This window comes from Didymella exigua, assembly GCF_010094145.1.
Source record: "Didymella exigua CBS 183.55 unplaced genomic scaffold M421scaffold_9, whole genome shotgun sequence".
NCBI lineage: Eukaryota > Fungi > Ascomycota > Dothideomycetes > Pleosporales > Didymellaceae > Didymella > Didymella exigua.
In genome coordinates this window covers 200,025-217,401 of record NW_022984783.1, presented here as the reverse complement: position 1 = coordinate 217,401, position 17,377 = coordinate 200,025, and the positions used below count along the sequence as shown (strand labels likewise).

The following is a 17,377-nucleotide window of genomic DNA, read 5'->3' as shown; positions in this document are numbered from 1 at the left end:
CCGCCCTGCCGTGGCGGACGTGACGGCTTCCGCGCGGCTTAAGAAATCTGGGGAAGCCGCTCGGTCTCGGTACAAGCACGACTGCCATGCACTCCTTCCCGAACGATCAAAACCCCAACCCGCCGCACTTATGTAGTTCTGCACACCAAAATGTCTTTTCGCTACTCTGCGAGGAGACTGCGCGCCCAGCGACTGCGCGCCACGCCCAATGCCTCGAGAGCTGTGAGCACACCATGGCCGTGCCGAGGTGTGGCTTCGACTGCAAATGCCGAGAAGTGAGCCACTTGTGCTGCCAACGCAGCTACAGAGACTGATTCCACGTAGAGTCCTCTTCCCCGGCGCCCTCAACAGCGAATTCACGAACACGCTCTCCTTCCTCCGCCCCTCCAAGTCCAAAGATGCAATCCCCACCTACCGCTGCCTGAACCAATATGGCGACATCATCGATGAGAGCGTGGGCGCCGATACCACGGACGAGGAGGCGTTGCAATTGTACAAGAACATGGTTACCCGTAGGTCGCCCTTCTCCTCTGCCACTCACTCCCCTCCTCTGCCACTCACTCCCCAGAAGAGCAACTGACGACGAGCAGTGAGCATTATGGACCTGCTCATGTTCGAAGCCCAACGCCAGGGCCGCCTGTCATTCTACATGGTATCCGCCGGCGAAGAGGGCATCTCCATCGGCTCCGCATCCGCCCTCCACCCATCCGACGTCATCTTCACCCAGTACCGCGAGAGCGGGGTGTATCTGCAGCGCGGCTTCACTCTCGCACAGTTCATGAACCAGCTCTTCGCCAATAGCTCCGACCACGGGCTGGGGCGGAACATGCCTGTGCACTACGGCTCCAAGGAGCTGAATATCCACACCATCTCCTCGACGCTGGCGACCCAGATCCCGCACGCAGCGGGCGCAGCATATGCTCTCAAGCTGCAGAACCAGGGCACCGTCGGCCGCATCGGCGCCCCCGCCAGCGGCGAACAAGAAGTCGAGCGTGTCGCAGTGTGTTTCTTCGGCGAAGGCGCCGCGTCCGAAGGCGACTTCCACAGCGCTCTCAACATCGCCGCAACCCGCCAGGTACCGTGCATCTTCATCTGCAGAAATAACGGTTACGCCATCAGCACACCGACATCCGACCAATACCGCGGCGACGGTATCGCATCACGTGGCGCAGGCTACGGCATCGACACACTTCGCGTTGACGGCAACGACATCTTCGCCGTGCGGCGTGCGGTGAAAGAAGCCCGTCGCCTCGCGCTCGAAGACGGCGGCCGACCCGTGCTCGTCGAGTGCATGGCGTACCGCGTGGGCCATCACAGCACGTCGGATGACTCGTTCGCGTACCGTGCGCGCGTCGAGGTCGAAGACTGGAAGCGGCGCGACAACCCGCTGACGCGGCTGCGCAAGTGGCTCGAGGGCCGGGCGCTGTGGGACGACGCACGCGAAAAGGAATTGCGCGCCGGGACGAGGAAGGATGTGCTCCGTGCCTTTGAGACGGCCGAGAAGCAGAAGAAACCCAACATCAAGAATGCATTTACTGATGTCTGGGAGGGCGTTACCGAGGAGCAGCGCGCGCACGTTGCGGAGATGGCGGATATCCTGAAGAGGTACCCCAAGGAGTATGATCTCGATGGACATGAGGGTGGCGCGGGGGGGCTGGACGAGTTGCTGCAGAAGAAATAGTACGACGAAATACAAACTAACATCATCTTCGAGACATGCACACCACAATACAATTTCCCGTTCGATTTCATAGCCGTGATAATGTGCTCCAACTGCTCAACCGTACCACGCGCACCCTCGACTCCGACTCCGCAGATACACGTCATATCCCAAAGTACGCAGTACCAAACACCCCAACAGCAATCACAGGTCACTCGCCACACCTCAACCGCAAACAATCTCGCAAACAATCTCATATTCAATCGCCATGCACCGTCGCGCGCCCTAACGGCCATGGAAAAAACAATATGCGCAACGCCATCGCGAGACAATCTCGTAGAACCCGTGACCCTACAACCCAGCCAGCAGCGCGCTCAAACACCGCCCGCGCACCAGTCCGCGCCTGCATGAAACGCCAGAAGGAACCACAATGTGAAAAAAACAGAACCCCCGCTGTGCTGGAAACAAGATGAGAGAGAACAAGACAGATTCGCGCCCCGAGGCGACTGCGCCGAGCCGCTCGGATGGAGGCAGAGGGGAGAGTATGAGACATGCGTGTTAAAATGTGGCCACGTGGTGCTGTACGTGGGCTCAGATGGAGCGACGCTGCTAGCGACCCCAAGGTGACATGCGCTTGCCCGCCGCACCTGAGCTTGGAGTTTCTTCGAGACTGCGGCGCGAGCCGCCGGCGCCGATCTCGCTCATCTGAAAGAGCAGCGGCTCGTCGTCTTCCGGGCCGAGGCCGCGGCTCGAGAAGCTGTATCGGCTTGGGCGTTCGGTAGAGCTCGTTGCGCCCGACGACGAGCCGTGAGAGAAGAAGCTTGTGCGGCCGCGCGAGCTGCCGGAGTATGTGCCGCGCTTGGCGGGCGTGTTCGATGAAGATGATGCTCGTTGCGCGGTTGCGTCGAGGGGATCGATCTCCTCAGAGCCCTGGTCGTGTTGAGTGGCACTGGCGCCCGTTTCTGCCTGGGCAAACGATTCGCTAGGCGTCGACTCCTTGGCTCGCCCAGCCTCTGTGAGAGGCAGACTAGCAGCACGACCGTAGTTGTCGAGATCGTCCTCGGGGTTGCGGTCTTGCTGGGCGACCGAGCTGGACCGGCGATTGAACGTCCGCTCCCAGTGCCGAGGTGAGGTGGGAATATCGATCGCATTGGTGCTGGGATCGTCGCCCTCGTTTGGCTCTTGTGGATCAGTTGTGTCCTGTTCTCGGTCCGGACGCGACGATCGACTTCGTCGAGGCCGTGGCTCGTACTCAATGATGCTGTTGGCGCTGAGTCGTGAAGGGATAGCAGGCGTGTGAGGAGTGTGCGGTGAAATCGGTTTGCCTGGTGACGAGGCAGTTGACACTGACGTCCCAGCAATCATGGCGGGCACGCTGGATAGGTGGCGGCTCGAGGACGAAGATGATCGGTGCAACATGGTGGAAGACGATACGGAATCAGACAGCGCCGCGTGCGAGTCCTTAAGTCGCTGGTACTTGGACAATTGGGCCGTAGTCCTACGCATGGCCGACTCCTTCGAAGCGTTGTCGCTGCGGTTGAAGCTTTTGAGCTCTTTCTTTGCTTCGAGCAACTTCAAAAAGTCCGAGATGTTGTCGTCATCTGACTTGACCTCGCCAGAGCTGCCACCCTCGCCTTCATTGAGTACATCCGAGCCGCGTTGCACCGAAGACGCCACGCTACCCTTGCCACTGCTTAGATTGTCATCTTCAGTCTTGCTGCCACCACTGGTAGAGAAGCGGTTCCTGCGGTGACCGAAGCTACTACTGTATTTGATAGGAGCGGGCCTTGGCGAGCTTGAAGCGGAAGAGACGATGGCGGTTTCGTTAGGCAGCGATGGTGTCCGCAGAGCTTGTTGAGGGAGCGCTGTTAATGAAGTACGATTGCGAGGTTGAAGAAGTGGATTGGGAGTAGCGGTACGCCCAAATGAGCTGCTTGGCCTGCCTAATGAGCTGCCGGGTGAAGGCAGTGCTGCAGGGCCTAGAGCTGGTGACGATGACAATGAACCAGCCTTGAAGGGCTGAAATGATACCGAGGTTCGTCGTTGGAACGGAACCTCAGCAGATCGTAGCGAAGACTTCGACCCCTGAGCAGTGCGGTGGTTCGGTGGTAGTTTCTGCGGCGGTAATTCTATAGGCGAAGACGAGGGCATATCTCGAACCGCACGAAGAGCAGATATTGGGCTTGTTCCTGCAGGAGGTCCGACTTGGTGGAAGGTAGACAAACTGCCATATGCGTGACCAATCTCAGGCGTCTCTTGTGTATGGATCTTGTTGACAGGAAGTGAAGCAGGTACAGCTCCTCGTTGGGACTGGTCAAAGTACGTATTGTCGAGCCCCATGAACTCAGAACTCAGCAAAGACTCGGAGTCTTCGACGGTAAACTCGCAGTTTGTACGATACTGCACAGATATCCGCAACGGTCCAACTGGTGAGTGGGAAGGTCCGAAATCTTGGCGGTCGGTAACAGATTCTTCGGATTGGTACAGCGGCAGGCTGAGGGTGTCAGGGTGTGGACTCTTGAGATTGCCGTTTGTGATCCGGTAGGCCAGTTTCAGCGCAGGTGAATTCGCAGGTTGTTTAGCAACAACCTTGTAATACTTGAAAGCGGGGATGAAGCGAATGTAGGTGTAGAGCGCCCGAAACAAGACAACAGCCTTCTTGTAGACGTTCGGCAGGGGATCGTTAAGCTCTGTGGGGTGCACCGATGACTTTTCGCCCACGCTTATTGTCCAGCGCTCCAGCAGCACCTGTGTTGCTTTAGCGGAAGTGCCCGAAGAGGCGTTGTCGAGCGCTCGAGAGACATCCCATCTCTTTCCATCGTCGTCACGTATGACCAGCGACTGCTTGTGTCCTAACGCGTTTGTGTCCAGGTAGACCTCGATGCAGAGAGGAGGGTGGTCGCAGGCCATAGCATCCATGTTTTTCCAATCGGTGAGTTGCTGCTGGACCTCATCGCTGTCGTCTAATACCACGTTGAACTGGTGTGATGTCAGCACCCTATCAGATGTGAGTTGGTACATCGTGGCCTACCCATTTGTTTTGTCTTATGCCACCGCTATTATTGAAAGACTGTGGTAGCATGACTCGAGATGATATGATGGTAAGAGCAGCCTTGGTAAAGAAATTCTGCAACGCATCAGTGTGGGGTCCTATGTGAGGCTGCCCGGAGGTACGTACCTGTATGACCTGGTTCACCTTCTGGCTGTTCCTCTGATCAGGTGAAGCCATATCGCCTTCTTCTTCATCGGGACCCCGATCACTGTATGGGTCGGTGTCTGAGTAGGGCGAGCCGTACCGCTGGTTGTTCGTTCGTGTGGGGTTCGTCTGGAGGCTGTTGGCGGCCGAGGCTGTGCGCGGCGAAGGGCGCTGGTAGGGAGAGGGCTGCATGGTGCGGGAGGCCTGCTGCAGGAACAGGTACGGAGGTTATATCAGCGGCGGATGCTGGGATGCGGTTATGGGCTATGCGGCGAATACAAGTGAGCCCTGGGAGCCATCACGAGTGCAGACGGCTGGGGTCAGCAGCGACAGTCAGAGACGTCTCCAAATCCACGCTGGGGCGTCGTGCAGGGCAGTGACAGCTCAGGCAGCAGCCATGTCGTTGAGCTACGGGGCGCGGAGATGGGTGGAGATAAGGCTGTTGAGCTTGAGCACCTTGAATGCAAGGTACCAGTACTGTGGTGGGCGACCAGCGTCAATATGCAGCTGTCGTTCTTGGATGGCGATTAATGCGCTAGCTGCCACACGAGCTGTCAAAGAATCTTGGGAGTAAACGGCGTAAGAAATGTATCAGAGCGCGTGGAGCAGGAGGTGTGACAGTTGAGCGTGACTCCGGCACAAATGACGATGGCTGCTAGCTCCAAGACAGACAAGGGCCAACGCTGATGCAGAACGGTGAACTGATAGGGGATTGCAGTCGCCGGGACGGGAAGCTGTGCGAGATGCAGGAGTCAAAGGAGCTGCAGAGAGACGAGCGCTACTATCTATCTATGGCGCCTCTAACACAGTCCAGCGAGTCTGGGGAACCTGGAGCTCATCTTCTTTGGTGATAGTCGTGGCCGGTGCATGCGAGCGCACGGCTGTTGCCGAGATACTGGGACCGCGATAAGAGACCTCGAGAAGCGGTTCTAAGCGCTGCATCGTGACCAACGCCCCAACAAAGCCAGTGGTTGCCGCTCAGTTGAAGATCCGATGAGAGCAAAACTCGAGTTCTCTTCTCGAACCGTGTCGTGCTGCTTGGTGGGCTGGCTGTCACCTGTCGTCATGGCACGTCATTGGCCACGGATATGCACCACCGTTCCACGCGCCTCACCTTCCTGCGTGCACGACTTGAAGCCGACCGAGCTTGACCGGTAACGCAAGTTGCAACTTTAGGCTTCGCGTGCGGCCCTCGGCGCCGGTCAAGAGTCATTATTGCCGTGCCTGGCGCTGCCTGGCTGCGAACAAAGAGTGCAGAGATCTGTCAATCAGGGACTCGTCAGGCAGCTTCATTGGTTGTCCTGGAGGACTGGGACGCCCTTTATCTCGTATGGTTGTCTCGACAGGCTTGGCGAACATGCGAGGACATCGGTGCGCGCCTGCGAGAGTTGAGGAAGACGCCACACCAGTATGCCGTCCGTATTCTGAAAGTCAGTCCACTTGGAGTCAAACCAGAGCTCGTCCTCAACGTCTCCGTCTACTTCGTACAAACATCTCTATGACAATAATGATCAACCGACCGATGTCAAGACCCAGCTGTGTGGTCGAGGTTCTGCCGCTCACCGCCTGTGGGCGCTCGGCGCGTGTACATGAACGGCGTTCCCCAGACGTGTCGAAATATGTCTTCCTCGGTGCTGCGATGGTAGAGACATCCGAGGTTCCATCCATGCCTCAAATCGGGGCATCTGTCATTTCATCACGCCGTGCAATGCTATCGACCTCCATCGTTCGAGAAGAGAGACTCGTGGAGCGCACTGGCCAACGATTGGTTTAATTCATCATGAGCATCGAAGACACATCCACGAACAGCCGCATCAACCTTCATACCCCGACGACTTTGTAACATATAAATGACGCGTTTTGCGCACCTTTACAGACTCTAGCTATAATTGTGACTTTACACCCAAGCACCTCACAGAGTGCCACAACGAGACTCGCGGTTCCCAGCAGCGACGACCGGCTAACCCCACCACACTTCGCTGCATCGTCATAGACGCAGGAACCGAAATACCACACACCGACTTCAACCGCAGTGTAAACAGTCGCCGACTACTCGGAATAGTCGCTGAAATCTGGACGAAACGTAGACTCGATTATCTCGAATATCTCCGTCCACATCGCGTCCATTTGCCACCCCACTACTAGCACAATTGACTCGAGCAGCCGCGTCCTGTCAACTTGCCACTCACCACAAACACACTTCCACGCCCTCTTCCACGCAGAACTCCACGCAGAACTCCACAACATTTCCGCGATACGTACCTCGAACTTTTTGTATTCTATCCAGGAGACAGATCTACCGAACGATCGCGTTCAGCGCACCTTTCGGAGCCTCACCCAGTTTCGCAGCCATCACCTTTAAACACGCTTTGGTCCTCGAGATCATAGCGAGGAGCAGGCATTCGTCGAAACTCCGGTAGACTCCCACCACTATCTGGCACATGAGCGGCTATCTCTGGAAATTCTATCTCGAAGATGACGTCGACAGTTTCCGGAATGTCGTCGCATCCAGCACGCAGTCGTCTCGTGCAGGCGCACAGAAGAGCTACAATGGGTGGCAGAGTGGAGGGATTGGTGCTGCGGTGAACAGCAGCCCAGGCAGCTATAATGCTTCACCAATGCTAGGCGCAAAAGGGCGCAAGCCTGCCGGCGCAACCTTGACGCGGTCAGACGTCAACAGTCGCGACTCGGCAGGACTCACGATCTTACACCATGCTGCTTCATCGTCAGCTGGAACCGCTGTTGAGTTTGCGCAGATCTTGCTGGATCACCAGTGGACGGATCTGTACATTCAAGACGCAGAGAACGGATGGACGCCCCTGCATCGAGCCTTCTACTTCGGCAACATCGCCACCGCCCGCCTTATTCTGAACCGAGACGCACAGGACATACTTGGTCAGGGACATGGAGGCTTCAACCAGCATGCGCGCGGTCTGGTCAAGATCAAAGACAAGGAGGGCTACGGCCCACTCGATCTGTTCTCCATGACCATCAAGGATCGAACACTGCGACCTGAAGAGGCGCCAATGTTTGACTCGGACTCGGACGACGAAATGGCGCATGGCGACAGCGGGGATACGGACGATGAGTTGCACAAACAACTCATCACCCCTACAACAGTCCTCGGCGGCGATGAGGTCTACACATTTGGCAGCAACAAGAACGTTACTCTTGGGTTCGGCGATCAGGACGATCGAGCATTCCCCGAGCGCGTAGTCTTGCGAAGACCAGACCACCTGCTTCGTCGATTCTACAAGGAAGATAGAGAGAGGCACAACCATTTCCTGGCTACGATGGGAGTCCCCCTGCAAGATGCAGGCACACAGACGCCGAAAGGACCTGTGGACCTGCCCACGCACATCCGCAACACTCCGATCGTCATCCAGGAGGTGCAAATGTCCAAGTTACACACGGCTGTACTAACGACCGACCCCATTTCGAACCTATACATGTGCGGACACGGCACTGGAGGGCGTTTAGGAATTGGCAGTGAGACGACGAGCTACCAATTCATATGCGTAGAGGCCGGCGGCTTGGGTCACAAGAAGGTTACGGCAGTAGCTCTGGGACAGAACCACACCCTTGCGGTCACGGATGAAGGCGAGATCTTCACCTGGGGCAACAACGCTTTTGGTCAGCTGGGCTACAGCCTTCCCAAGCCGTCCCTCAAGGAAGACGATCCGATCTCAACGATACCCCTTCAGATCTTTGGTCCATTGAAACGTGAGCAAGTCCTCGGCATCGCAGCTTCGCGTATTCATTCCGTCGTTCATAGCTCCACTTCACTGTACACATTCGGGAAGAACGAGGGTCAGCTGGGTATAGTCGACTCAGACGCTCGATCGTTGGACATGCAGATCACTCCTCGCAAGATTGCTGCATCACTCTTCTCGTCGCCCATTGCTGCGGTATCTGCTATCGATGGCGCCTCGATCTGTATGCTGGAGAACCGGGAAGTATGGGTCTTTGCCAACTACGGCTACTCGAAGCTCAACTTTGCGTTGGATGGCTTCACCAGTAACTTCCTAAAGGAGAGTTGGCTTACAACAAAGTATGACACAGCACCAAACAGGATTCAGAAGATCACATCAGGTGGTGACACAATTTGTGCCTTATCGACATCCGGTGAGGTGTTCACAGTCGCGGTGAGTCGCCGCTCGGACGGTAGCCAGGATATAAGCATGTCGACAACGCATCCAAAGCAGATCCGCAAGGCCTTATCGACACCCTATCGCATCTGGTCTTCCAAGAAGAGCCACATGGCTGCGAGGGACGTTGGTGTCGATCAAGATGGATCTATCATTCTGACAACGGAAGCTGGTACCGTGTGGAGGCGCACAAGGCGAGCCACAATCAAGAGTGCGAACACTACTGCTGCGGCCGAGCTGAAGCCTAAAGATTACAAGTTCCAGCGTGTTGCTGGCCTGACTCGCGTTGTCGCTGTTCGTGCCTCTGCATATGGCGCATACGCTGCGGTACGCAAGGATTGTGACGTTACACGCAACCAGATTGGAGTGGACGAGCCTGGGCTCTGGGAAGATCTGGCACCACTGCTCTCGTTTTATGATATGCACAACTACGAGGAGTCGTCAGATGATGAAGAGCCTGTTCCTAGGTACTGGAACCGCCCTGGTCAGTCTCAAGCGCTCCAGAAACGTGTTTTGAAATCAAAAGATCTTGAAAAAGAGGTTTCAGAGGTCTTGGAACAGGCTTCGATGACTTCAGAGAACACCTACAACATGGTCATTGGAAGCACTCTTTCAGATGTTCGCCTGCCAGTACACGAATTCATTATATCTGGTCGATCCCGTGTATTTCGAGATGCGATGCTCGACTTCCGGTTGAAGAGCTCCAGCCATGCCATCCCCGAGCTGCTGACCATCAGTAAGGAAGGCGAACTTACCCTTGTTATGTTTCAAGGTTTGGACTTCTTGACCGTCTTTGACTTGGTCCTATACGCATACACAGATTCCGTTGTCGACTTCTGGAACGTCACACGACATGCGCCCGAACTGGCGTTCCGCTACCGATCGGTCCGTACAGAGCTCTTGAGGGTAGCATCACGATTGGAGCTGCGACAACTCGAACCAGCTGTACGACAGATGGTCAATCCTCGACGTTCGCTACACGTTGATCTCGAGGTCGCGATTAAAGAAGCCTCGTTTTTCGAAAGTGGAGATGTCATTATCGACCTTGCCGATGGCGAACTGCTGCTCCACTCAGACCTCGTTTGCCAGAGATGTCCATTCTTCGAGGGTCTATTCAGAGGTCGCGCTGGTGGTCAGTGGCTTTCAGGACGACGAGATGGCTCAGCACCAGTCCACATTGATCTGACAAATGTTGACACACTTCTGTTCAAGCTTGTTGTCCGTCATTTGTATGCAGACGCTGGCGAGGAAATTTTCGACGATGTCACAAGCGAGGACCTCAATGATCTGCTTGCCCTGGATGAGCTCCTGGATCACGTCATGGACGTCATGTCTGTCGCGAACGAGCTGATGCTCGACCGCCTCTCGCAGATCTGTCAGAAGCTCATCGGTCGCTATGGTATGTGGTCCTGAGACGTTTGCTTAGCGCATGCTTACCAAATTTCACAGTGAATGCTCGCAATGTCTGCTCGTTGCTCACCGCTGTCGCACCAAGTTCTGTCGCAGAGTTCAAGGACGCAGCGCTTGAGTATGTCTGTCTCAGCTTGGAGGCAGTCATGCAGAACGGGTACGCAATCAACGCCTTCTTCTTTGATACACACTGACTCACTCATCAGATCTCTGGACGAGCTCGACGACGACCTTCTGCACGAACTGAATGAGGTTGCGCGTGAGAACCAACTGGCTTATCTACCGTTTGCAAGAAGCGGGCGTGCAGAACTTTTGCTCTTCGAACAGTGCCCTGAGCTTGCAGAGAGGATTGAGCGAGGCAAGCGCGCCAAGATCGACGCCATCGTTCTTTCCAACAAGTATGCCGGTACAGACACGCCATCAGCATCTTTCAGAGCGCAAAGTTTGGAGGAGCTGTCGGCCTCGCCACTTCGCCAGCGCAATCGAAGGCGAGCATCTAGTCAGGCGAAATTTGAGGCAAAGAGTCCAGCATTGACACCGCAGCTGAAGAGCAAGACTTCAGCTGCTGATCTGATGTTTGAGATGTCCGACGGCGAGGACAAAGAAGATGAACCAGTGGCCAACATCAAGCCACCTCGTTTTCTTGGCGGGCCAGAAAAGCCCAGTAATCAGTCAGTAGGCACACCTGAGTCGCCATGGGCCACCTCAATCAAGGAGAAAGCGCCAGGCAACATCGAAGACGGCTTCATCTCACCTAGCTCGCTGCCTCCCAGCGCGCTGTCAGGAATCAGACCACCAAGCCAGCCATGGGGCACGGCCCCCTTAGCGAGCTCAAAGCTTGACCTCAAGGACATCATGGCTCAAACGTCGAGTGACAAACCTTCTGGTCTAGCACTCGGTCTCGCACAAGAAGAACGCGAGCGTGCTCGTGCCGCCCAACCTAAGATGTCGCAGAGGGAGCGCAAGCGACTGCAACAAGCCGAACAGCAAGGACTCAAGGTCGAGGCTGCGCAGCCATCACCGCCGGCTGTATCACCATGGCAAGCCGCATCATACAGGAAACCAAGCGCAAATCAAATCCTAGCACCGTCTGCAGCGACATCTCCGCCACAACAGCCTTCGTCCGAGCCTTCAGCCCAGCCAGCACGAGCTATAAGCACACCACAACTCACCATGCGCCAGACTATCGCCAAGGGTAAAGGGAGGGGTAAGGGCAAAGAGAAAGACGCCAGCGCCCAAGAAGCACCTTTGCCCTCACGACCAGCTGCCTCTGAGCGTGGCATGTCTGTTTCTAACACACCCATTCCGGTCCCCATGTCGGTCCGCCACATCCCCCTGTCATCTCACTCGCCGACCTCGCCAAGCCAACATTTAAGCATTATGGAGATCCTGTCACTGCAAGAAGCCGAAAAGACGTCTATCCGCGACGCAGCAGCGAAACGCAGTCTTGAGGAAATCCAGCAAGAGCAAGAGTTTCAGCAGTGGTGGGAAGCAGAGAGTAAGCGCGCCATCGAGGAGGAAGAACAAGCCAAGCGGGCTGCTGAGCGCGCGGCTAGAGCTGCTGCAAAAGGAAGAGGCAAGGGTCGCGGTGGCGGAGCTATGGATTTTGGCACAGAAGCCTATTCTGTCAACGATAAAGCGGGTAAAAGAGATAAGAAGCCGAAAGAAGAGAGAAAGAGAGAAAAGAAGACAGGCGAAGCGGCCGATGGACAGCGTAGAGAGAAGCCAGCGCCTAAGCACAGGACACCAAAGCCTCGAGCTGAGAAGGCTCAGGCTGTAGAGGCTCCAACGGCTGGCGTGCAAGCACCCAATCCTCAGGCACCTGCCTTCATCCCACCAACGGTACCAAAGGCGGACAACGCCGTCAATAGCAACCGCGGCCGGAGTCGCGGTGGGCATTATCGTGGTGGGCGAGGTGGTGCTGGTGGCGCGAGAGGTGGTAGATCACTGGCGCTGCCGAGAGATGTACAAAGTGCGCCCGCCGCGTCTGCACAGCAGGCATTTTAGTTTGTAAGAGCGTTGTAGATGCACCCATAGCGATGCATGAGCTAATATCATCGATACCCTCCCGATGATCTGCATCAACGTTGCTCGAGCAGTGACTTTTCACTGATGCAAGATTATCACGAAGTAGACTCGTACTACGCACCTTTGACGTATACTTTAGCAGCATCGGACGATTGTCGACGCCGATCCCGATCTCTACAGAAGGCACTTGTTCGCGATCCTTGGTGTCATGACAGCTTCTTTAAAACACTCTCCCTCCCCTAACACCTCCTATTCGTCCCACTTGCTTCTCAGTCTCAATGACACTTCTCTAGATCCTGCATCGATTCCAAAGACCCAGCGGTATTCCACTCTCTTCGGAGTTCTTGTCCACGATCTCACTGGCGTCAGCAACGAGCCTAGCCAAACCTTTCCAGTCCGGCCGATCAAGGCTAGAATCTACGCGGAAAGACTCTTCTCTGTTCGTTTGAGCCGACAAATGCTGACAGATATACTAAGAAGTTCCTGGCTCGAGTATCCAAGATGCGGCAATAGACCACTGCTCACAAATTACTTTCAACAAAAGCGCTGATCCAGAGGAAGCCCATGTGTGAGTGTATTTGAAGCGAGACGGAGGGCGAAGACTGTTCGGGTGGCAACGAGATCGTTAATTTGCTCAATGAGCTCTGCCGGAGGTTTTTGGGGTGATCTCAGTCTAGTCGAGCGAGCGGCTGATGCACTGTCTAGGGCGCGTGACAATTGGACTGGTTTAGCTGCATCTGCGGGAGCTGGGCGCGGTATTTATACCGGATGAAGGTTATCGAGACCGTAAGTCGTGGTTTTGACTGCTTCGAGTGGTTCCGTAACGAGCCTGCGGAATCCTTCATGGTAGTTCTATTTGTTATATCCCTGGTATTGTAGGACGCCGAGGTACTTGTGAGGCCAGTAAATGCCGTCCTCGTCATAGTAACGTGGTATGGCAGAGATGATTACTTCATAGTATGCACGAAGTGATGGTAATGTGGCCTTTATTGCACACACCCTCTCAACTATGGTCGCGCATGCGCCATGCATAGCAGGCATGTAGTCGTCGTTGGTATTGGGGCAAAGCGCGGCTCGTCTGCCGTGCCCGTCGAGATGAAAATTGGCTCGTCGCTGTATCCAAAGTGCACATTGTCAAAGGACGCTTTTGGGGTGGTTGCTATCATAGTCGAGGTTGCTGGCACCAAGATTCGGCAGCGCTGACGGCATTGTGAAAAGATGTATCGTATCAAGCCACCACAGATATGAACGGTATTTTCGTGTGGACCTGATTTCCTTGAGCAGGATTCTGTCCACGAATCCGACGTCTAGGTAACGCCCTTTGATTCGCTCCTCGTACGGGCTGCAAAATGGCCCACCGCACACAACGCAGTGTACGTCTGAAAGACCCATGTTGAATTGGGTACATAAAGTTCTCTTTTGTGAAATTACGGTATGAATGGAAAGTAATACTGTTTGTGGGAGCGTTCGATGCGATCATTGTATAGATGGCACGGACTGCGTGGGAGCCCGCAGAATCATAGCTGGGACCAAATCTGACCCTACTGCAGTGATCGCGGGTGTCAACTTTGTTATTGCTGGAACGGTGAATCCATCTCTTGATCATGTGGTACTTCTTGTTGGCTCTGTGTATAGTTGTGAATCGATACAAGTGGTTCGAAGGGATTGGGAACCGGTTGAGCAGCCCACAAGTCCTGTATATTATCGACTGGCACGATCTGGTCGAAATTGGTGAAGAATGGATTGCCAAAAGGCATCGGTGTCGAGTCCTGGTGTGCAAAAGACGGCCCATGAGTGACGTATTGGTACTCAAACAGCGGATTGAAAGGTTGTTGACGGAAGGCGCTAGGGTCGAAGGTCCCACTGCTCACCATTGGATTCCGGAAGAAATCCGGTTGTTGCCAGTACGCCGTGGCATGTTCGACTTGAGAGTATTGTAGAGAGTTCGCCTGTGAGCCGTCCTCCCCATTCAACGCGAGGATTTTGTTGGCTTCGGCTTGAAGAATTGGGGCACATGCTTTCAGGATCCTCCAAACGATCTGATACGCTCTAGCGGCAACAAGATCGTTGCCCTGCATAGCTTTTAACCAGCAAATTAACTTCCTAATAGATTGTGTTACAGAAGCCGCATCGCTCTCCATGTCTCCAGTCTTGTATGCCATCTCAAGCAGAAGTACAGCTGTTGACTGCATGACTATGACACGAATTGTCAGTGTATAAATTACTCCGGGTCGAAGTGGTACTTACTTATATGGACAACGACCCACCAGGGACCATTAGAGTAAATGTAGTCGAGGTTCGGCTGATCAGGTAATAGCTCCGATATTCTCGATGCAGCATTGACACAAGCTTCCGCTGCTTTTGCATCAAAATTCGCAGAGGCGTCACTCTGGTGCCGAATACGCCGCTCTAATCTGCAGAGACATGGACGTGTGATAAGTATCTTCGTGCTCCAGTATTCGATTTCGAGGATAAACTGTTCGCGATCAGACTTTGTTCCAGGGTTCGATGGTGCTGCTGTGAGATTTCTCGACAGCGCTGTTGCCCTCCATTCCTCAAGGTCGTTGAGTGAATTCGAAATCTTCGTTTGTATGTGCTAATGATGCGTCAATGGTAAAGAACACCAATGGTATATTGAAGAGGTCGTGAGAGAATATTAAAGACGTACTTTCCATGATTGGGAAGCGGTTAGGGGCGAGTACAAATGTAGTAGGGCCTTCTGTGCGATGAGCGACACCTTGATGCGGCTGTTGCGGTAACATTCCAGACTTGGGATGCGGGTGCCAAACTCTGGATTACTACCGCTTTGCGGAGCCTGTGGCATATCACTATCTGTGCCTCTGTGTGGTGCTGGTGTCGAAGCGCCACTGGGCTCTTGATATATGCCTGGTGAACTGCGGGGCAGGGGCACTGTACAGTATTCTGCCGCCACTGCAGGAGGTCGCCCAGTGACACTGCTCAGTAAGCACTCGATGGAGTGTAGAGTCCACCAAGAGTGCACAAGTGCATCCTTCTTAGTTTCGTCTACTGCAGAATCCTCGTTCCGGAGGTGCAGCCCGAGGGCAAGGGCGAGCCGTAACGAAATGCCTATCATAATCCACGCCCTGCTTACATGCCCTATGACTAGGAAGTAGAAGGACAATGTACCAATCTGTGAAGTGGGGCGTTAGCTCCATGCGAGAACTTAATTGAGATAGAAGATGTAAACACCTTACCGCTTGCACAAGTTCCAGATCAGGTCCTGAAATGGCCATAAAGAAATCCTTCAAGCCAAGCAGATGTACAGCCCTAGTCATGTAGACCAGATGATCGCGTTCATCCCCCCTCCACGCTGCCCCAATGAGATGAGAATACTTGGCCCCTATTGCAAAGAGTAAGTTCATATGAGCTCGCCATCTATCAGGCACTCGAAAGGCTCTTTGGTGTCTGATGGATTCCATATACTTGTGGAACTGGTCCTGGAAGGTTGCAGATACCTAGAAGGTAGAGGTACAAAGTCAGCATTGATACCATACGCAGTCCGAAAACGTTTCTCTTACTAGTGGAAAGGAAGAGTGGATTGTCTTCATATAGCAGTCAAACAACTGCTCTCCAATTTCAGGGTCCGGGACTTCATATGGGTCTACGATAATGTCGATGTCGATGGTGGAGCCGTCTAAATAGAATGACGACTCCGTGATGCGGTTTATCGATCCCTGCCGGCAGCTCTGTCTGGCATTGTCTCTGCGCGTATGGAGAGCATCAGAACGGGCATTTACAGCATTCTGGCTCGAGCCTGGCGGACCGTATGGTGCGGCACGGGGCTCAGGTCCGGTGTGTTCTGTCTGGCGCTGTGCACTGCGTAACCACCTAACTTCGGAGTTATGGCCAACATAACCAGTGTCCCTTGATTCACGAGTCTTGGTCAGATCCTCGTCCAGATAGTCGAGGCCTTCGTTAGATCCTGTTGCACCGCCGACGTGTAGCTCGCCATCTTCCGTGATTTCTTCATCTTCTCCAACGGCAGGTTGTTTCCAATTACCCAACCGCGTGAGTGATACGTCAGTGGTCTTTGAAAACATGTCGTCTTCGGCCTAAAGACCACACAGTTGTTCGGTTATTCTCCGATCTCATGTAAGGATTATAACAGTGTGTGGTGGTGGACCTACATTTTTCAGGGCATCGATGATCTTCTGCTTGTCCTCATCGCTAACACGATCGCTCAGGTCATCGAGAAGCGAAGACAGTGTATGGTTCAAATCGGTAGCTCTGCATACCGCTCAACAAATGACAGAGCGCTGATAGAAGATAACAAGCTTACTCTCTCAAGCGATCGCGCCGAGACTGTTCGTACACACAGGTCGACTTGGCAGCGTGACAACTTTTGCAGCTCGGTACGTCGCCGGAACATTTGATCTCTGTTTTCAGATGAGCTTGAGCGGTACAGCAAGGTTTGACGATACCGACTTCGTTTTCGGCAAGTTGTACAAGCTCGGCCTCTGGAAAAAGAAAATTTGTTAGCGCCGAAGAAGGCCGCCCTGATTCGGATGACATACGTGCGCTCTCTCGGGTTCCCTTTGCTCCACTTTGGCTGTGGGTATGGTCCACGGTCGAGCCGTGGAATGGCTATCTTCTGTCTCTGCTCAGAGCTGCTGCGCTCGAACGGTCTATTTTGCATGGCTAAGTGGTTTTATCCAGATGAGAGTGTGTTGTATTCTAGTGCAAGTAAGTGTGAGCCTTAATGGCACTGTCTTGCAGAAATGATTGGATGCACAACTTTGGCGCCCCAACCTGCTGAGATTATTTTAGTGAAGAATGTTCCAAGTAGTCATCGTTGAGGGAAGGTCAACGAGCGCAGAGAGCAAGATGCAGGTATGGGATGTGAGAGGCGCGAAACAGCGAGAGGGTGCAGGCGGCTTCGAGTAAGCGATTCAAGGGCAGCCTGAGGTGGCGGTA

At 54.3% G+C, this 17,377-nt stretch overlaps 4 protein-coding genes across 4 annotated transcripts; 2 read left to right on the top strand and 2 right to left on the bottom strand.

The window, feature by feature from the left end:
- Nucleotides 1–78: 78 nt before the first annotated feature.
- On the top strand, nt 79–1,723 carry M421DRAFT_419003 (2-oxoisovalerate dehydrogenase subunit alpha mitochondrial precursor). The gene is made up of 3 exons (XM_033591970.1): nt 79–275; nt 325–512; nt 591–1,723. The coding sequence occupies exons 1-3, from the start codon at nt 151–153 to the stop codon at nt 1,679–1,681; spliced, it is 1,404 nt and encodes a 467-aa protein (XP_033450213.1). The 5' UTR covers nt 79–150; the 3' UTR covers nt 1,682–1,723.
- Nucleotides 1,724–2,269: 546 nt separating this feature from the next.
- On the bottom strand, nt 2,270–5,048 carry M421DRAFT_91178 (autophagy-related protein 13; the record flags this gene model as incomplete). The annotated part of the gene is made up of 3 exons (XM_033597921.1): nt 2,270–4,639; nt 4,692–4,787; nt 4,839–5,048. The coding sequence occupies 3 exons, from the start codon at nt 5,046–5,048 to the stop codon at nt 2,270–2,272; spliced, it is 2,676 nt and encodes an 891-aa protein (XP_033450212.1).
- A 2,249-nt stretch (nt 5,049–7,297) lies between these two features.
- Nucleotides 7,298–12,421, top strand: M421DRAFT_59063 (BTB domain and ankyrin repeat-containing protein; the record flags this gene model as incomplete). The annotated part of the gene is made up of 4 exons (XM_033595653.1): nt 7,298–10,403; nt 10,454–10,571; nt 10,621–12,002; nt 12,144–12,421. The coding sequence occupies 4 exons, from the start codon at nt 7,298–7,300 to the stop codon at nt 12,419–12,421; spliced, it is 4,884 nt and encodes a 1,627-aa protein (XP_033450211.1).
- Nucleotides 12,422–13,670: 1,249 nt separating this feature from the next.
- On the bottom strand, nt 13,671–17,099 carry M421DRAFT_99949 (uncharacterized protein; the record flags this gene model as incomplete). Its single annotated transcript, XM_033598819.1, has 9 exons — nt 13,671–14,067; nt 14,132–14,636; nt 14,690–15,038; nt 15,111–15,593; nt 15,658–15,918; nt 15,982–16,515; nt 16,591–16,690; nt 16,743–16,920; nt 17,030–17,099. The coding sequence occupies 9 exons, from the start codon at nt 17,097–17,099 to the stop codon at nt 13,671–13,673; spliced, it is 2,877 nt and encodes a 958-aa protein (XP_033450210.1).
- Between the last annotated feature and the right edge of the window lie 278 nt (nt 17,100–17,377).